Genomic DNA, 18,873 nt, shown 5'->3' on the forward strand with positions numbered 1-18,873 from the left:
TGACTTGCATTTCTGTCGTAACAGTGTTAAAATCGTAAGTGCAATGTATTAAGATGTTTAAAAATGCGTACCTATATATAAATATTTTGTCCCTATTTACTATTTCATAACATTTTATGATTATAGTACTTATAATTTTTTAAAGTCCGAACTTCGGAGTCATTCGTATTTTACGGAAACGGACGAATATCAAAATATTGAGAAATAGTTGTATCCTGTACATCGTCACTTCAAATTAAATATTATTTTATATCTAAACCCTTTTCGTTAATTATGGTTACAATATTATCGAGGAAAACTATAATTAACAGAATATCAACCTTATATCTATATCGCTTAGGTAATTTTTAAATGGCAAACTAATAAGCAAAAAAAATACATACATAAGGTCAAATTACAATGCAGTCGTGAACTTCCGTAAAACTCGAGCAGCCCCGAAGCTTCGACTATATAACACTCCAACTTTGTCGTTATGAAACATGTAGGTATAAATACACAGAACCACAACAATTACCAGTCTGTGTGATGAATTAATGATCTTAATCTACAAACAAATGAAGCTTACGTGCCGGTATTTAAATGAGCATTTGTAAATTCTATTCCACACAAGAAACCTTCCGTGTTCACAACATTATTGTGTAGGTTTATATATGTACTCCGTTTACTATTGTGTTTTTGTCAATGTGCCGTGGGATTCTTTTGGTCGAATATTCATTATAGGTTAAGATGTTATGAATCATTAGCGTAGGTACTTAAAAATGTCCTTGTCCACTCTGATTTTAAATTATAATTACTCTTAAATTTCCGCGCGCTGTTGAATTCCTTGTTTGTTGAATGACTGTAATTATTTTTGTTTTACAACGGATAAGAATAGGCTAAGTGTATTTAAGAAAATCATGAAGAAGAATATATTTTTTTAAATTTTCAGCTAACGCATTCGGAAAACGCACCGTAAAACACGTTTGAGATCCATTTTTATTATTAAGTCCATCAGCCGTGGGACCAGCGAACAAGTCATGCGGCTGGTGTGAAGCGAAACACTCGTCCACAGCAGTTGCAGTGCCACTCAGAGCTTTAAATCGTAAAGATCTGAGCGATACTGCTACTGAACCTGTCACAAGCATGTTCCATGTGCCCGTAATTTCACCAACACCCTTACCCCTCAAAACTATAAAACAATAATGCTCACATTAGTACTTGGCGGCAGAAATAGGTAATATGGCATTACTTCCCTCGATGAACTCTTTCACAAAGAGCTCTACTGCTAATAATATAGCGAAAGGGGTACCCCGTGCTATCATATTCTAATATTTATTTTACTGTAAACACAGCTACTGTTCATGAAAGGGTTACGCGTTGTTAAACTCGAATACGTATTTTACTGTTTGCAATTAACCAAGTTTGACAGAGTTCTATAATCTTCAATTTTAATTTATGATAATGGAAGCTTAAATAAACTTAACTGATTTATCCATTTAAACATTGCTAAATATGAGCCTTCCCCTAAAAGGAAAGTTGCTCGCTTCATTGCTAAGTCAGCCAAATCTCGTCTCCAATTTAGACGTTAACATCGTTTGGACAGGAACTTCTATCAGCAATTAGGTTTAAAATAAAACTTTACCAAATACGAACTTTGCATTACAGTTTAGAAATTTCTATCCCTTCACAATAGTCGATGTATTTTTCGAAAAGTCTTTTCAGGTGGCTCAAGGTTATCGGATCTTGTGATCTTGAAACAGCTGAAAAGATGTTTATCAAACAGCTAAGACGCATAACGATTAAATTAGCCTTGAAATAACAAAAAAAAAACCGCTTCGAAATCAGACCATTCGTTTAGAAGCTACTATCCCACAGATAGACACATAGACAAAGGCATTAAACTTCTAACTCCCCTCTTTTTGCGTCAGGGATTAAAACTGGCAATCCAGAAACAATGATAAGAGTTTTAAATTCAACCATTTACCTATGTATAAATAGCTGAGGCTAACCCAGTCAAACCGAAAATATACATTTTGATTTTCAGACTTGCGGGTGTGTGAATGAACTCATCCCTTTACCCAATTACGTTAGGGACTGATAAATATGTAATCTGATTCATTTTTATTTTCGTTTACGCAACTGAACGAGGACCAAGCGCCGAGTATATTTTGCAGACTAATAGGTAGGCATTACATCATATCTTAACTCGGACTTGTTGGACGATTAGGCAATCAGTACAACACGAGTTTTTGCATCGAAACTGCCATATCCACTACCAAGACTTAAGTACATGCTAACTATTAATTTTGATTTCGGTGGCCCAACGGTTTGCACTGTGGACACTGTATGAGGTCCCGGTAGGACCAATTTGGAAAATGAACTTTACGTAATTCACAAACACATTAAAAAATATATAAGTTTTGATAATGGATGTAGTAGTTGCAAAGTTTTATTTGTTTTCTCATATGCAAATAGGAGATACTACGTAAATCAATTTGACTTTGGTTATTGTTGCTCCAGAAGTCATTAGAGACGGCAATAAAATATAAAACATCAAATTCACATCACGCCGGAGCGTCGAATAGTAGAAGTGGCCCTAATTCGCTCTTTTAACATCTAACGAGAGGTTCTAAAATAGGCCTTATTTTTTTCGCTTTTGTGCTTTTGTTTTCGTGTCAGCTTTGTTTTTTCTCTTATTGTCACTTCTACCAAATTATCTCAATAGGTTTAGTTTTAGTTTTATTTTAATAATATCCACCAATCACAAGCACTGCCACCTCCAAAAGCGCTGCCACTTTTCTTCAAACCACCGGTTTAGTTTTATCATCACTTCCATTCATAAGGTGTTTCTAGCTGATTAGTTATATTCTAGATATCGTTTATTTCGATGTTGTTGATGTTATCATCCACGCTCATTCCTAGCAACGTTGCCTACCCGAATAGCATGCCTTTGTATAGCCAGCACGAATCTGACCACCATATCCATAATCCAACTTATCTGGCTTTACTCTGGTTGGCTATGGCGCCGAATGTTCAATGATAATTGTCGATTATAACCTGTCAATCTCTGTGTTACTATTAGTATATATGTATAAAGGTAAATCCTCCATTGGTTCAAGTTTTTTGACGACATGTCGCCATCTCTGATGTCCCCGGCCGGGTCAGTGTAGAAAAACCAGCTTTTCTGTATTGTCTCGGATCTGGGTATTTGTGGTACCGTCGTTGTTTCCGATTTCCATAATACAAGTAACTTGGTTACTTTCTTAAGGGATCAGAACAACGTTTGTGATGTTGACTAATATTTATTTATTTAAGATGTTAGGTTAGTAGTGATCTAATTTTTTTCGTTTAAATTTTTATTAACAACATTTTGTACGAATAGAAAATAAAACAACGGACCTGCTTTGTAAACCCCCGAGGACTATGTAATTAGGAGACTATAGCTATAGCAGTGTTCCTATTTAATAGGCCATTGGTTTTCTCTACTTAATGTAAATTTAACGGCGAACCGGCGCTGGGGTCATTTTTCACAATTTCTCATTTATTACGAGCCGTCTTGCGTTTGTCGTAAATTATAGACATGATCAGAATTTCAATTTTCAAAGAAAATATACTTGCAGTGTTTTTAAAGGGAACAAACGTTTTGTGACTTGGTTAAGAATTGCAACAATATTTTCAGGCGGAAACTAAACTGAGGCTCTTCCTTCGAAGCTCGAAATCCACTGTTAGGACCGTTTTCACACTATAGACTTGATTATGAGATTATAACTCTTTATTGCACAAAGAAAAGATACATGAAACACAAGTTATAAAGAACATATACAAAGGTGAGCTTATCTCTAGAAGAGATCTCTTCCAGCCAACCCTAGCCTTGGTGAAAAATGAAGTCTGCGGGACTAATTATTGTACAATAAAATTTAAATTTAAATGTGAATAAAAAAAAATAAAAATAATAATATATATATTAATATATATATATATATATACATAAAAATAATTTATATACATAAATACAAACATAAGCAGAATATATATTATAATCTAAACAAATTACTACTTTATAATATATGTTACCTATTAGCTATCTAACGCGTTCGACAGGTAGTGCTCTTTTAATTTATGTTTGAAAGATGCCACCGATGGACTGTCACGAATGCCAGCAGGCAGTTTATTCCACATACGAGTTGCACTCACCGTGAAAGAGTTGTGGAAGAATTTCGAGTTGGATTGGGGATTTATTAGTGATCTAGTGTCACAGGTACGTTTTGGGCGGGAACTGGGGGATAAGGGAGAAAAACGGGAACACAGATAATGAGGAAGCTGGGGGTAATGTAGAATTTTGTAAAGGAGACAAAGAACGTGCATATCTCGGCGAAGTCGGATTGGTAGCCATTTCAACTTAGTCCGAAATTCAGAGACACGGTCATATTTTCGTAAACCGAATATGAAACGGATTGCCAGATTTTGTAGGCGCTCCAGTTTGTTAAGCAGCTCCTCAGTAGCATCCAAATAACAAACATCGGCATAGTCGAGAAGAGGAAGTAGTAAAGATTGAGCAAGCATAACCTTCGTATTGAATGGCAAGAAGAATTGAAGCCGCTTGAGAGAATGGTAGGAAAAATGCATGCGTCGACTAACCTCATTTACCTGCGGTCTCCAAGACAGTGTATGATCGATTATCAGACCCAGGTTCTTTGTATTATCAGCATATGCAAGACTCACTCCATTATACGAAACCTTGGCGAGATTATCAATGTCCAACCTACAGTAAAGTCTGTTGCTACCTACGATTATTGCCTGTGATTTCATTGGGTTTATAAGCAAACCAAACGCATCAGCCCAAGACTTCACCACAAGAAGATCTTTATTAATGGCTTCAATGGCAGATAGGGTATTAGCTACATCAAAGTGTCTATAAATTTGCACGTCATCAGCGTATAAGTGGAACGGAGGAGTTATTCGTTTTGCGAGTTCGTTTATGAACAGCGAGAAGAGGAGAGGTGAAAGTACACCACCCTGAGGCACCCCTGAAGTCAAAGGAGACCATTCAGAATAGGTGTCATCATGCTTGATCCTTTGAAGGCGATTGCGGAGGTAGTCTGAAAACCAAGCGATTGCAGCAGGGGAGAAGTTAAGAGAGCAAAGGATGGCAAGAAGGATGTCATAGTCGACAGAGTTGAAAGCACTGCTGAAGTCCAGTAACACAATAATGGTAAACAATCGGTTGTCCATGGCGTGGCGAATATCATCCGTGACGTTAAGTAAGGCAGTTACTGTGCTATGACCAGGACGAAAACCGGATTGATATGGACTTATAAGATCATAACGAGAGACAAATGAGAAAAGTTGTTTATGAACAGTGCCTTCAAGGACCTTGGACAGGAATGGTAGGATGGAGATAGGACGAAATTGGGAGAAAGTCGTGGGAGTAGCGGATTTAGGGATGGGAATGACGTGGGCTAATTTCCAGTCGCTAGGAAAGACGCCAGTAGCAAGTGAACAATTCATAATGTGTGTGATAATTGATGTAACGTCTTCCAGGATAGGTATCAGCATATCACGGCAAATACCATCTTCACCCACGGCCTTGGAAGTAATGGATAGGATACTCTTCTTAACCTCCCCCTCAGTGACTTCGCGAAAAGAAAAAGGCTCATAAGCAGGACGTGCAACATTGCCCAGAGAGGTGAGCGTGGAAGTCTTGACAGAGTCAGCAACTGTAAATGGTGAGTTGGTAAAGTATTTGTTGAGTGAATTAAGATCAGGTAAGTCAATAGTACAGTCACGATCTCTACCCACACCAAGAGATCTCAAGAACTTCCAGGTTTGACCCATAGACAATCCTTCCATCGACGAATGGATGTAACGCCGTTTGGCGTCACGACACAGTCTGTTGCAGAGATTACGCAGCCGTTTATAGGAAAGCAAATTATCGTCACCTGGAAACCTCCTAAGGATCGACTTGGCCTTGTCCCTACGTTTCATGATTTTCTTTATTGATGGTGTAAGCCAAGGCGCAGGCAGATGCTTAACGCGCACTGGTCTGAGTGGAGCATGAGAGTCATACAGCTTTATTAACAGATTGTTAAAAATTTTGATCTTCTCATTTACCGTGTTAGATTCAATCAGTGTAGACCAGTCAATATTTGAAAAATCCTCTCTCAAGCGATCCACACAAACGCTAGCAAAGCTGCGCTGAAAAATGACTTTAATTCTGGGTTTGAGAGTGCGTACTCGGTAGGATAGATATATGAGGTCATGATACGAGAATGGGGCAGTGGTTTGTCCATGCAAGAGCACTGACTCTGGTTTCGAAACTATCTGGACATCTAAGAGTGAAGGTTGACAATTGGGGGAATGATGGGTGGCAGTGAGTGGGAGCAATACAAAGTTCACTGCGGATACAAGGGAGTTAAGACGTGAGGAACGGAAGTTATTCTTTAATAAACAAGTATTAAGATCACCCATCAATATTACATGGTCGTAAGAGGCACTCAAGGATTCAAGGGTTGTCTCAAATAAGTCAAAATAATTGACATTAATATTAGGGCTATAAGTAACACCTACTAAGATATTGGTGTGGTGTAAGTTGACGTCCAGAAACAGGTACTCTAAAGACCCAGTGTAAGTGTTAGGAGACTGGCTGACAATGGAGCATGGGATGTGGTTCTTGATGTAAATACATACACCACCACCACCAATCCCAACTCTATCGTTACGATATAATTTATATCCATTGAGTGAAAAAAGGGGGGATGGAAGAGAAGGCTTAAGCCAAGATTCTGAAATTAAGATTACATCAACTATGCCGTTGTTGAATGACGTATTTAATTCGGAGATGTGTCCAGGGACACTTTGCGCGTTAATATGCACTAAGTTCAAGAAATTGGATTTTCCATGAAATATTGATCGCAGCTTAACATCTAGTGAAGGCCCATCGGAGTCAGAAGAAATAGAAAAGTCACTACAAGCACTTTCAAATTCATCAGATGAGCTATCGGTAACATAACTAGACTTTATAGACATAAATAGAAATTAATAAATATGTAAATTATAAGTAATAAAACACTATATGTATACACCAAAATACTACAAATAAGTTAAATAAGCAAAATTAAGAGCAATAAAAAAAAAAAATTAAATTAAAAAAAAAAATTAGATCACCAGCGAGAGTTGGCAACACAATAACAGTAAAGGCAAATAAATTTATTTACCAACAAAATCATCATAGCCATAAAGTTACAATTCATAACTGGACATTATTATATTTAAATATCCTTAATATTTCGACTGGATTACTTGAATACATAGTTATGGAGAAAAATAAAAAATAAAAAAAAATTTCATTATCAGTTTAAATTTTAGAAGGAAACATCACATTGATATTTCTACTAAATGAAGTACTCTAATCCAAAGTTACTAAAATAAAAAAAAAAAACAATTATGAACCAAAAATTTTAGAACGAAAAATTATATTGACAGTTTGAGCTGACATAAAGCAAATGAACATTATGTTTATGGGGTATAATTTTAGTTTTCAAATAATGAAATACCTTATTCTTTTAGCGGAAGGAAGGTAGCATAAAGCGGAGGTACCTAAAGACAAGTTATAAATACGGAAGTGGAAGTACCTCACAATAAACAAGATAATTATATTGGTCAACAATTCAGCTGCCTGCCGTGGATGGAAAACTGGCCTGGAGCTTTTGTAATTCACCAAACTCCGTGATTTTTTTTCTGCTTTTGTCCGGCAATATCACGACTATGGTACCATCAGACGACCAACAGTTTTTAATGCCGAAATGCTTACGGGCCGTAGCAAATATGCTTTGCCTTGACTTTGTCAGAAACTCCGACATGGAAATTCTCGTGCCCTTTAACGCTGTTTTGGCCTTCCATACGACAGATCTACTTTTATAAGTCGCAAAACGGACTAGCACAGGGCGAGTACGGTCTTTTTTAGCGGTCCCTAGTCGGTGACAGGTCTCTATGCACTCTGGTCGGATTTGCATTAGCTTCAATCTACCGCCTAACACCTCAAGCACCCTAGTAGCAACGTTCTCCTTATTGTCCTCTGGCAAACCATGAAGCAATAAAACCTTACGCCTAGAATGGGTCTCCAGACGATCCATACCTGTGTGGAGAAGATCCAGCTGCATTTTCAATGTTTTGACCGCATTCACTATAAATGTTTTAAACTGCTGATAGTCTGCAGATAAGGCTTTAACCGTTTGCAGCTGGGCAGCAGGGACCGTTGAAATAGTGTGCTGCTGAAGAGCCTTCTCAAAGTCCTCCATGCGGGAGTGAAAAAATGAAGTGAGATCTTGAAGTGTATCACCAACCTCAACAGCATCCATGGTCAGCAAACAAGTTTTCCAGGACCCAAGTGATGTGATACAAAGTGGTGGATCTGAGAGGTTGTGATTGTGGTGATATGGCGAAAAGTGCAATTGAAAATTTGTTATAGCCAACACTCACTGGCATATATACTAACACATTTATGTAAAATTAAAACTGTAAGTATACTTAAACTATTTAAATAAATTAAAATATACAGAGCAAATTCCAAGGGGTCTTATTCTTTCGAAGTACCCGCAATTTATTTGATATTGATTATTATGATATGAGATTGAATTTCGATCAGGGTCATTTCACTGATCTGAATGGGCCCGTTTGACGGTTCCGATCGGGCCTGTCTTTTCGTTGACGGACTTCGAGAGTAGTTCCGTAGTTCATCCAAGTTTTAGCTGAACAGACATTGTTGTTAATTTTAAAGATGCATAACACACAAGCTCTAACTAATGAATATTGATATTCATTTTGATAAACGATAGCCGAAACTGGTGGGCGTGACGATCTGAATACTGCCAGAGGAGATACGGAGATAAATGGAAAAGTGTCGGGAAGGCATTTCCACTCTAATAGAATGCTAGAGAAACTGAAAGAAATCATTATGCAAATCGTTTAATTATAATAGACGCCTACAATTCGGATTTGAAATCCATAGTGGAGTTTTATTTAGTAGATAGACTAACTTTAATGCACCCTTTTTAAACTAATACTTGCAAATTTATAGCTGCTTTTTTGTCTCATAAAGACTGGAACGACAAACTTAGATTGGTGTTAGTATAAATCGATAATCTTTTGATATGACATGAGATTCTAATCTCGAACTCAATCATTTACTAAATAATCACGTGAAAGCAGCCATGGGGCCTGATGGTATGGCCTACCTTTCAAGCAAAGGGATGTGAGTTCGAATCCGGACTTGCGTCTCTGAGTTTTTGCAAAGGAATTCAATTATATGTGTGAAATTCCCAATTTGGGCCCGCGTAAGAACTACAGACCAAGACCTCTCATTGTGAGAGGAGGCCTGCCCAACAGTGGGACTATGTACACGCTGACGATTATTTATTAAAAGAAGAATACATCTCTAACTTTGTACCAATAAAGCCAGCTAGAAGTGACCATGGGACCTGTAAATGGCCCGGAACGTTGGTATGTTTGAAAAAAGAAATATACGCAATTATGATCCGAAAAATTTTGAATATCACGTCGCAAGGTAAAATATCTTATTCGATTAAATAATATAAATTGATCTTCCCTTTCAACACGTTTTACGCAAATTTACATACTAAAACACTCGTCAATTTAAGGAACAATTCGGTAAGTTTCATAGAAAAATCTCCAAAATTTCCTCGTTCAAATTTACGACGACGTAAATTCTCAAGTTAAGAGACAAATTATAAAGATAAGCATTTTATGATCTTTTAATATTCTCTTTACCATCAGTTTGTATGCAATTCGATTTGAAATACGACAACTCGCCATTATATTAGGAGATAAGTTTTTGAAGTGCCAATTCCGAGAGACCTAATTAAATAAACTACGTGCTTTTAAATACATTTGATGACGGAATTTTCCCACTTTTTCGTCGATGGATATATCAGAGTTTATCGGACTTGGTCCTTTTCCTCCATAAATTTTCTTAAGCGTGTTTGTCGTAGTAATTTTGTTTGTGTAATAAAGTGGATACCCTCGAGAATCCCGAAATGATTAAAAATAGAAAGAAAAATTAAATCAAAGTAGTAATTATATAATATGAAGTTTTTTATTTTTTTATTATTATATCAAGTGACGCCAAGAACAAGTCCTGTGCCTGGTGGTGACACTTACCTGTTTATAACCCTGACGGAAAGCGAATGAGCAAAGATTAGAGGTTGTGGTTTTTTTTTTATAAAAATCTTATTCACATTCATGTGTAATCGTGAATTGTTATGAACTCGAAGCTGAACTAACACTGACCATATCGGTACCTCCAATGAACACTTCGTTAAATTTATTTTTTGGTTAGTTTCTGTTATTTTTGTAAAGAGCCATATTTATTTACTAATATTATGCTCCCTAAATTAAAAAAAAATAAAATAAACAAAAAGTAAATTAAAAAAAAAACAAATATTAATTTTGTTAAAAAAAATAAAGAAACAAAAAACAAACCAGGTTTGTGGTAATTAAAATGACATTAGGAAATAAGAGATAATGAAATTCCAAAAATTTTAACGAAACAAATATTGGAAGACGAAACTGCCGTACAATTTGCTTTTCACACGCCTACAATATTTCATTGACAAAATCCTTCTATCGAACAGACAAACAGTAGTCTGTTTGTCTGTCCTTTAACAAGCACTTCAAAGCCGTGGGTGGCGCAGAGTATGATTCACAAGTTGTCACATGTGTGACTAAGTGTCAAATACTTTTATAATACCTTATGCGTATTGTTTTAACACTATTTTTGCATAAATTGCTCGTCGAAAACTTCTTAAACGTTTTATTCAAAATAATGATAATCACCATGTGACACCATATTTGTTTCTGGCTTATAAATACCATTTTCTTATTGGTTCGAACGTAAAATCATGAAAAAAACTTTATTTTGCTACGAAAACTTTCCTTTTGTGGTCAGGACGACGAAAAGTTGAAATTCTCTTTATTTAAAGACAAAAAGGGAACTTCATATTTAAAATCTGTAGTATATTTCAACCAGAATTCTTCAAATTGATGACAAAAACCTAGAAATGAGTTGATTTACGAGAGTATTTAAATACCTCTATCTCCAAAAGCAGAAATTTTCAGAGGTAAAGCTACTCATTTCCACATATTTGCTGCTTAAGCAAAAACCAATACTGTCAAACCAGAAACAGAACCTTTTAAAAAATTTGTTACATAGTGACTTGCCTAGCAAAATTAAAAAGTTTGATTACACTCCAGTTATATTAACTCGTTCATATAGGTAAGCCAGTTATCGAGGAAATTGTCATGTCGTGCGGCACGCTTCAGTGCTTCACCGTTTTCTTTACCGGATCTCTTTGACAATTCGTCAATACCTTCATTTCCTCGAGTGTCATCGTGTGACATGGAATACAAAACGTGTGAAGGTCACAAAAAGTGTAAAGGAAATTGCGTGATTGTTGTTTACTTGTATTATGTTATGAGCTTCTTCTGTTACGTGATAGGTGCCGTGTTCAGTTTTCAGCCCATTAATTTCATCGCGATGTTAGTCAGGATTTCGTATTTCATGATCGTAAATTTAACAAGGCATAATTTACACTTTTCTTGTAACAATAAGGTCAATCTGAGAATTTTTTCGACGCTCACATTTTGTTTACGATTGTAAACCTTATTGTCGTTAGATAAACTATTAAGGAAATGTTGATGGTGTTCGGCTTCCATCGCAAAGTCTTATCAAGGTTAATTCCTAGCATCGTTGTCTTGTTATCAAAATAATCAACTGCCTTACTATTTACTTTCTGTCATGCACTGCGTAGCCTTTACGCTGGCTACCGGCCACGGCTGGTTAGTCTTCTCCACAATCCCGTGCGTGTCACTGCCTTAAATTGCGTCTTCTGGTATATTCAGCTCGTCCCCGCCAAATTGACTCTGGCTGCGTATGGTGCCTATGTTTAATGTTCCAGTACAAAAAGTACCGAACGATTAATAAACTACCCGAGGAAGCCGAGTCATTTCCCCAATTCTAGTAGCCTCGTTAACCAATGCGAACGTCAGTAAACTTCAATGAACTGATCAATTATTCCATGTATGCTCGCAACTGTAGCAACCGTTACACGCGCTCTATTCAAACACAAAAGAGTAAATGAAACTGGGTCCGTACTCACGTATCCGTATGTAGAGCAATAAAGGACATGAAAGTATTGTATGATTTTTAATGCGATCTTCTCTCGCATGAGTTGAGTGAGAACTTTTAATCGACTTTAACGTTCTACTCGTGTGCACAGGCGTACATTGACATTTGATCTTTACTCATATTTAAAAAAAAAAATTAAAAATGCTACGTAAAGTTAATATTAATTTTCAAGTAAACACATGAAAAGTTGGAAACTTTAGAAGTAGGCCGCCATTTGGAAATTCACTTTAAGTAATCACTGAAATACAAGTTTTGGAACGGCTCTTTGGTAAATTGAGGAAAATTATTTAGAAGGGTCTTTTAGAGCTCAATAGTCATTGTTTCTGGAAAAATGATTAATATCACTTATTATTCGTCTCCCAGTAGATTCAAAAGAATTTTGGTAATTTTACGTGTAAAATCGGCTTTATTTGAGATACAAAATAACAAGCTACAAATAATTATAGAAAATAATATAATAATGGAAAATAAATAAATATAAAATTGTAATTGTAACTTTTTAGGGTTTTTGCGATTACTACGCATTGGAAATAAATTATTTTCGGATCTAAAACCCCGTATATATCTTCTTGTTTTTTTTTTCATTCTAGCAAAACGTTTCAGTCTCTTTACATGTCCCTTGGTCTCTCTTGACAGAAGAAAAGGAAAACAGAAAAAAACAAATATAAAAAAGTAGCATAACAAATATAACAAATTAAGAAGGCATGTTAACAGAATCTGATTCAACGACGTCACTTGACTATACAAATATATATATTCGCCCAGAGCCCTTCATTCGAGCCTTTATTAAGAATTCAAACTTGACGCCATTAGGCGAGAATCAAAGTATCGCTACTTCAGATTCTTTAACGTAAACTTGTTAATAAACATGTTCCTTGAAGATTTTTTTCTGAAGTCTAGTATTATTGAAACTAGTATCATATTATGGTAGTAAACATCGTGACATTCAATAAAGATAATTACAACGATAATACTGTCAACAAATGGGGATACAGTTACAAAACCAACTTTAGTTCAAATAATATTATCGCTTCCATAAGTTTCGGAAAGGGTAGAGATATATTTCGAGGTGTATCTCGATCGACCTCTATTCCGGAATTGCGCCATTAGTGAAGAAAATACTACTCAAGTCTAGGGAGAAACTAAGCCAATATATAGACTAACGATACCAATCAAGTTAAATCCTTTTAATTTTTTCTTTTATTTGTTGGCTTTGATATCTTGCTTCCTTTTAAATAGAAATGCAAGGCAATGAATTATTTTCTTAAAGATACTATATCGTCGTATTATGTGATAAGACAAATTGAATTTATTCCCTTAAAAGAATCACGACGGTTTTGTTAAATTTTTGACAGAAATCTGTAATAGAGTTAGTTATTAAGAGATTCGACAGATGACCTTTGATTTGACGATTTATACCCAATGAAGACGTTATTTAACAAACATTACAAAGGAGACGCATCCAAAGGAAATATAAGATAGAATATATTCACCATCGACAAAGGATTGTACGTATACTTTACTTTTCTGCGTATTGCTCCGTATAACGCAAATGTTCCAGCGTAAAATATTAACAAAAGGCTTGGTCTGAATTTTCCTTATTCCTGTAACGTTATTCGTTGAATGTTATAGGGTTATTGCTATTCCAAACCATTTGCCTCGGTTTTCTTGTAACATGGGTTTATTTTTGTTTTACTCGAATTACATTACTCGCATTGGTTTACCCGTATTAGATTAGAAATTATGCAATTCGTTATCGGTTCCAAAGTGGGCATTGCTTTAGCAATCTTTATTTTCAACAACAAATTGTTGCTTTGCTTCATCTAATCTACGAGCTTAATTAGGCTTGGCGTTATATGACTTCGTATTATTATTGTTTATATTTTTGGTTACGTGATAGCAAGTTAATTAAACAACAAATTTGTAACAAGGTTATTCTGTAATACATACTGCATACCTTTGCCCAATAACATATTTTAATAGTATGGTTTAATTTATAATTGTAATTATGACAGTGTTTTTTTTTAAACTAGAAATCATAGCGGTACTAGTTTTTGGTCGTCAGTATGTTGAGAAGTACTTTGTGTTGTAATCTAGGACGTACACCGTATGTCTATTAAATTTCATTACAATCCATTCAGCCATTTCAGCGTGATTAAATAACAAAAGTCCATGCAAATTTACTCATATATAAGTAGGAACTTCTAATCTTGGGTACCAATTTGTCTATTCTAATAAACAATCATGGTTTTATTTTAAGGAGTAATTTTTCTTTAATTTAATTGTTCAGTTTTATAATAAACTTAGCTAGAACTGGAAATGTATACCTTTATATAAAAAAAAAATCCCTTGCGCATTGTGTCGTCGAACAGGTATACAACATATGTATAACTCAGGACCGGTCGTGTGACCTTGTGGGACGCCCAACATTGCTCGAGCTGAGAATACAAACTCAATCAGTCTGACGTCATAATTTAAATATAATCGTGAGATTTTCGCCACCATTCCGATTTAATACAACACAAAATTAATTTCGTATTTAAGTTTGTAACAATTATGTGGAAATGTATTAAAAGCTTTTCAAATATCTAAAACACTAGAATGAATATGATTAAGCACGAACATTACAGATCATTGTCAACTACAAATAGAACATTACTCGCAGTAAATTAATGTATTTCGTATTTATATCACGTTAATTGTAATAATGCCTAGAGAGTTGGTATTACAGTGCTAACAAAGTTCAAAACAGGAAAAGCCAGCGTTCAATACGTGAACTTTGACATTTAAACAATAACAACAACAGTCGTCATTCGGAACCGCGTCTTGAAACCGGTGTTATATTTTTACGTCTGACATTTACAAAGCACTGCAATTTTTAACGTATAAATGCGTTTATATCGGCACTTCATCAATGTTGTTACCAATTACTCTGCAATCTGGTTTTAATAATCCTGATTAGAAATTGCAATGAATTAGAAAACGCCTGAACGTTATTTGAAATGGGATTTATTACATGAAATCTCATTATTTTTTAAATTAATATTTAGAATATTATAAATTGTGAATATTACATTTGATTTGGAATTACAATGGTTTCCGCGAAGTCATCCTTTGTCATGTTCAGACGTGGGATTAATAAGAATGTTCGTTACATACACGATAGTCGAGAAAGGCTTTCGTCCGTTTTAATTAGATCCCTTTTATTAAAGCGTTGCTGAGGGATACTCTCCTATTGATGGAGATTCGCCGTTAAGTGACGTAGCATTTACAGTAGCGAATAGATCCTTGTATCGATGACTCAAGTTGCTAGTATCAGGAATACAGTGTTGGCCGTAGCTCATGGCCAGCTACACTGCATATTTATTAAGAATTAATCAATCCACTTGAATGCTTTATTTTGTGGTATTTAAATATAGTCACAATGGGCTCGTCAGTGATGTAATAATAGCTACTGTGCAATTCTCAGAAAATTGTGTATTTATAATTGTCCACAGCTGGAACCTGAATGACCTCAAGTACGTGCTAACTCTTGAGTCAGAAACGTACGAGGATAATGGTTTTCGTTTTATTTTACTACAAACCTAGGCGACTTAAGTACGGCGAAATTATATGGCACTATTAAAAAAATTAAGGTCTAACCATTGACTTACAATTATATGGACGTCGGGTCCGCGCTAAAAAGTGTCCGCACTTGTAAGGCGCTAAAATCGTATACAGAGCGCGACACTCCGCTTTAGTCTTCATTTGTTCTACGGACAGCGCGATACTGCGATGACATAACAATTTAAATTTCGAATAGGTTGACTTGGGACATTTTTTTCGTGGTTTTTGTATTAGACCCGTCGTCCATTTATTTGTAAGTCAATGGGTCTAACACTTAGAATTGAAAATGCACTCGCTAAAGCCCTCCAATTAGAAATTGTTAAGAGTTGACCTCAAATGGCTTTGGTTGATTCCGCATAACTGTGAAACTGTTGAATCGGTCACTTTGGACAAAATATATATTAAAATTTCAACTATGCGGTGTGAAAACAAGATTCCTAAAAATGATCATGATAGAAAAAAAAAAGGAAACTTACCTCGAAATTTTACAAGATAATCGCCGTATTCAATAGGTACTTTACATATACCAATGATTTTATTTACATCAACTGAACTAAATAGAACACGTATAGTCTACGATGCACATTTTTCACAAGGCTTTAATTTCGTTTGTAAAGAAATAAATTCTGAAATAAAGCTTATGTCCCTGTCGCTTGAATCAAGCAAAATGAAACTTACGTAGTATCGACTCTTAATACTGAATTGAATATAATATTTATTAGCTATAAGGTTCAGAATATTCGGCGAAACTAAATAGGTATAAAATATTATTATCCAAAAATGCGACCCTAAATTCTCTTACCTGAAACAAAGGGAAAACCTCAACATCGAACCAATAGGACGAGGTACAAAAATGCTAAACCTCTGTTTTGTGGATAGCATAATCTCTTTCAAACTGGCCTCAAACACATTTTTGCTGGCTTCGGCAATCGGAATTTCGGTATCGTAATTTGTGTATCTTCGTAAGTTTTATGTTGAGTTGGGAAATGTCTTTTTTTTTGTTCACGAAAAGTTGAATCGATTTTCTTGTGGAAGTTTCACTTTGTCATGTAGCCGTTATTATGTTTTCACAACTTATGTTCTATGTAAGTAGATATTGCACCTACCGTTTAGTTTTCTTTTTAACCAAGTAAGTTTGTTTACTAACTTTAAGACTACGAACTATGAACCGACTGCTTCGTATATTTTCACATAAAACCATCGTAGGTGACACGAGTCAAGTAGAAATGTCAGCATTACTGTGCTCCGGTTTTGAAAAGCAAGGACGCTGGTGAAATTACAGGCACATGGTACTTGTCAACTTATGTCTCAGGGTGACGGGCGCAGTGGAAGTGCTCCTCAGGTCTTTGCAATTTAAAGCTCTGAGTGGCACTGTAACTGTTATGGACAGGCGTGTATCAGGCGCACAACTTATTCGTCCCGTCACTTGATGTTATAAAAAAACATGCTCCAGTTGTAAAACATACAATTCAAAAATTGTCCTTCTTTATTTTTTTCTTGACTTTCTAAACACAATATATAATTTTTGTTTACATGAGCATAACAAATCCACAATCTTTCCAGTAAATCCGTACTAAACCAGATCTGTGTCAGTAGGTACAAACCAAAGTACCAGGATGGAGTTGCAATCGTCCACCGAGGCCTATCATTAGGCAGACCGCGGATTACAGTCACGACATAAGGCTCGGTTGCAACAACCTCAATTGTTTTATGCCTACGTTTAGTATCTTGTTAATGAGGACTGTAGAATCTGAAACACTATTAAATTGTTTATTTACTTTACACATAAGTAATGGTGTGAAAGTTATGCCTTCACTTAACAATTCACAGTTATCGAGGCCTTTGCGATTGCTTTGGAAATGTAACTACGTTTTTGGAATCTAAATAGCGTTATATTTCCAAAGCCAGAAGGCTCACCCTCTGGGTACAATGGTCGCGACTGATTGAGATGGTAAATGACTGATTGTAGATGTTTTTACCATTTCTATTTACCACGACCATCAGATCTGTAAATTATTTAAACTACAGTAGGTTAATTTTCTAAAAGGAAACCACCGACTGACTCTGAAACAAGAAGTAAAGACGATTACACTGTGTTCAATGCTGCTTCGATATCGAAAATATACGAGTACATCATATTCAACGTTAACATTGCACAATGTAACCGACCACCAAGGAAATACACGTCTTACCTAAGCTTAACATCAATGTATCGCTATCGCATTGCAAATCTTTTCAATAACCCAACAGACAAAGCTTGTTGCGACTTCGAAACCTTTTATTTGTTGTACTACTTGTAATTTATTTACTGTACGTTTGTTTACGACGAAGTTGTTTTTGTTGTAATTATTTGCATTGTCTATATCAACTCTTATATATCCCACTTCTGTGACTAGCTTTTTTTATATGGATAGTGGACAGACTAGGTTGTAATAATTTAATAAGAACAGTTCACCTATTTTGACGTTGTTAAGACAAAGAAATCATGATGTTGTTACATACCAGATATTGGTTACGGCTAGTATACTATCCAAAAAGCTTATATCTTTTACGCATGTGAGTATGCTTTAATATTAAACTGTGATTCCCAAAGAATCCTTTCCCATCTCTCATTTCCCAAATATTTGCACCTGTCCTACGTGACGTGGCATTAATGACGTCAGCAACCCTTTGCAATAGCATAGAAATTATCGCGGTCCCATAGGCGTTAGCATCTTCGAGTACTCTCAATGTTGCGTTCTACCTTCAAGAGTTTCTTCTGTCTCAAATTAGATATGCAGCAGTTTATTTTCATAACTACCTGCATACATCGTAAGATCATTTGGGGCAGACGGTTGAACGTATCGTGCTTCCTAATCGCACTTTATTACAAGTATTCTAAACTTTATAATAGCAAATGAAAGTGTTTTTTCCGGATCTAAATTGCATATATTTATTTTTTCAACCAAACCTTTACATCTTCCATGGTCGCGGCTGACCGAAATATGTTAGTCATCAGACAGTTGTCATGAAATCTGTAAAGAGCTCGAAAAATTAATTTGTTTGGAAAAAGATACATTAGCAATTTGGATTCGGTAAAAAGAATT

At 35.5% G+C, this 18,873-nt stretch overlaps 2 protein-coding genes across 2 annotated transcripts in view; one reads left to right on the forward strand and one right to left on the reverse strand.

Annotated features, from left to right (window-relative positions):
• LOC113233565 (MAP/microtubule affinity-regulating kinase 3-like) overlaps nucleotides 1-18,873 on the forward strand; it is a 324,769-nt gene that overhangs the window by 75,856 nt on the left and 230,040 nt on the right. The gene's annotated exons all lie outside the window — the stretch shown is intronic.
• On the reverse strand, nucleotides 4,777-6,891 carry LOC113233567. Its single transcript, XM_026468706.1, has 2 exons — nucleotides 5,660-6,891; nucleotides 4,777-4,905 (listed from the first exon to the last, which is right to left on the reverse strand). Exons 1-2 carry the CDS (start codon nucleotides 6,445-6,447, stop codon nucleotides 4,878-4,880), a joined length of 816 nt encoding a protein of 271 aa, XP_026324491.1. The 5' UTR covers nucleotides 6,448-6,891; the 3' UTR covers nucleotides 4,777-4,877.

The sequence above is a fragment of the Hyposmocoma kahamanoa genome, unplaced genomic scaffold (genome assembly GCF_003589595.1).
Source record: "Hyposmocoma kahamanoa isolate Upper Pololo Valley unplaced genomic scaffold, ASM358959v1 79, whole genome shotgun sequence".
In the NCBI taxonomy this organism is placed as follows: Eukaryota; Metazoa; Arthropoda; class Insecta; order Lepidoptera; family Cosmopterigidae; genus Hyposmocoma; species Hyposmocoma kahamanoa.

What these genes read in the sequence shown, in the direction of transcription:
- LOC113233567 (XM_026468706.1), bottom strand. Translation starts at nt 6,447, where the DNA reads ATGGGTGATCTTAATACTTGTTTATTAAAGAATAACTTCCGTTCCTCA. An exon ending in ACTTCCACGCTCACCTCTCT is followed by an intron (nt 4,906 to 5,659) that starts GGGCAATGTTGC and finishes TACGCTGATGAC; the next exon opens with GTGCAAATTTATAGACACTT.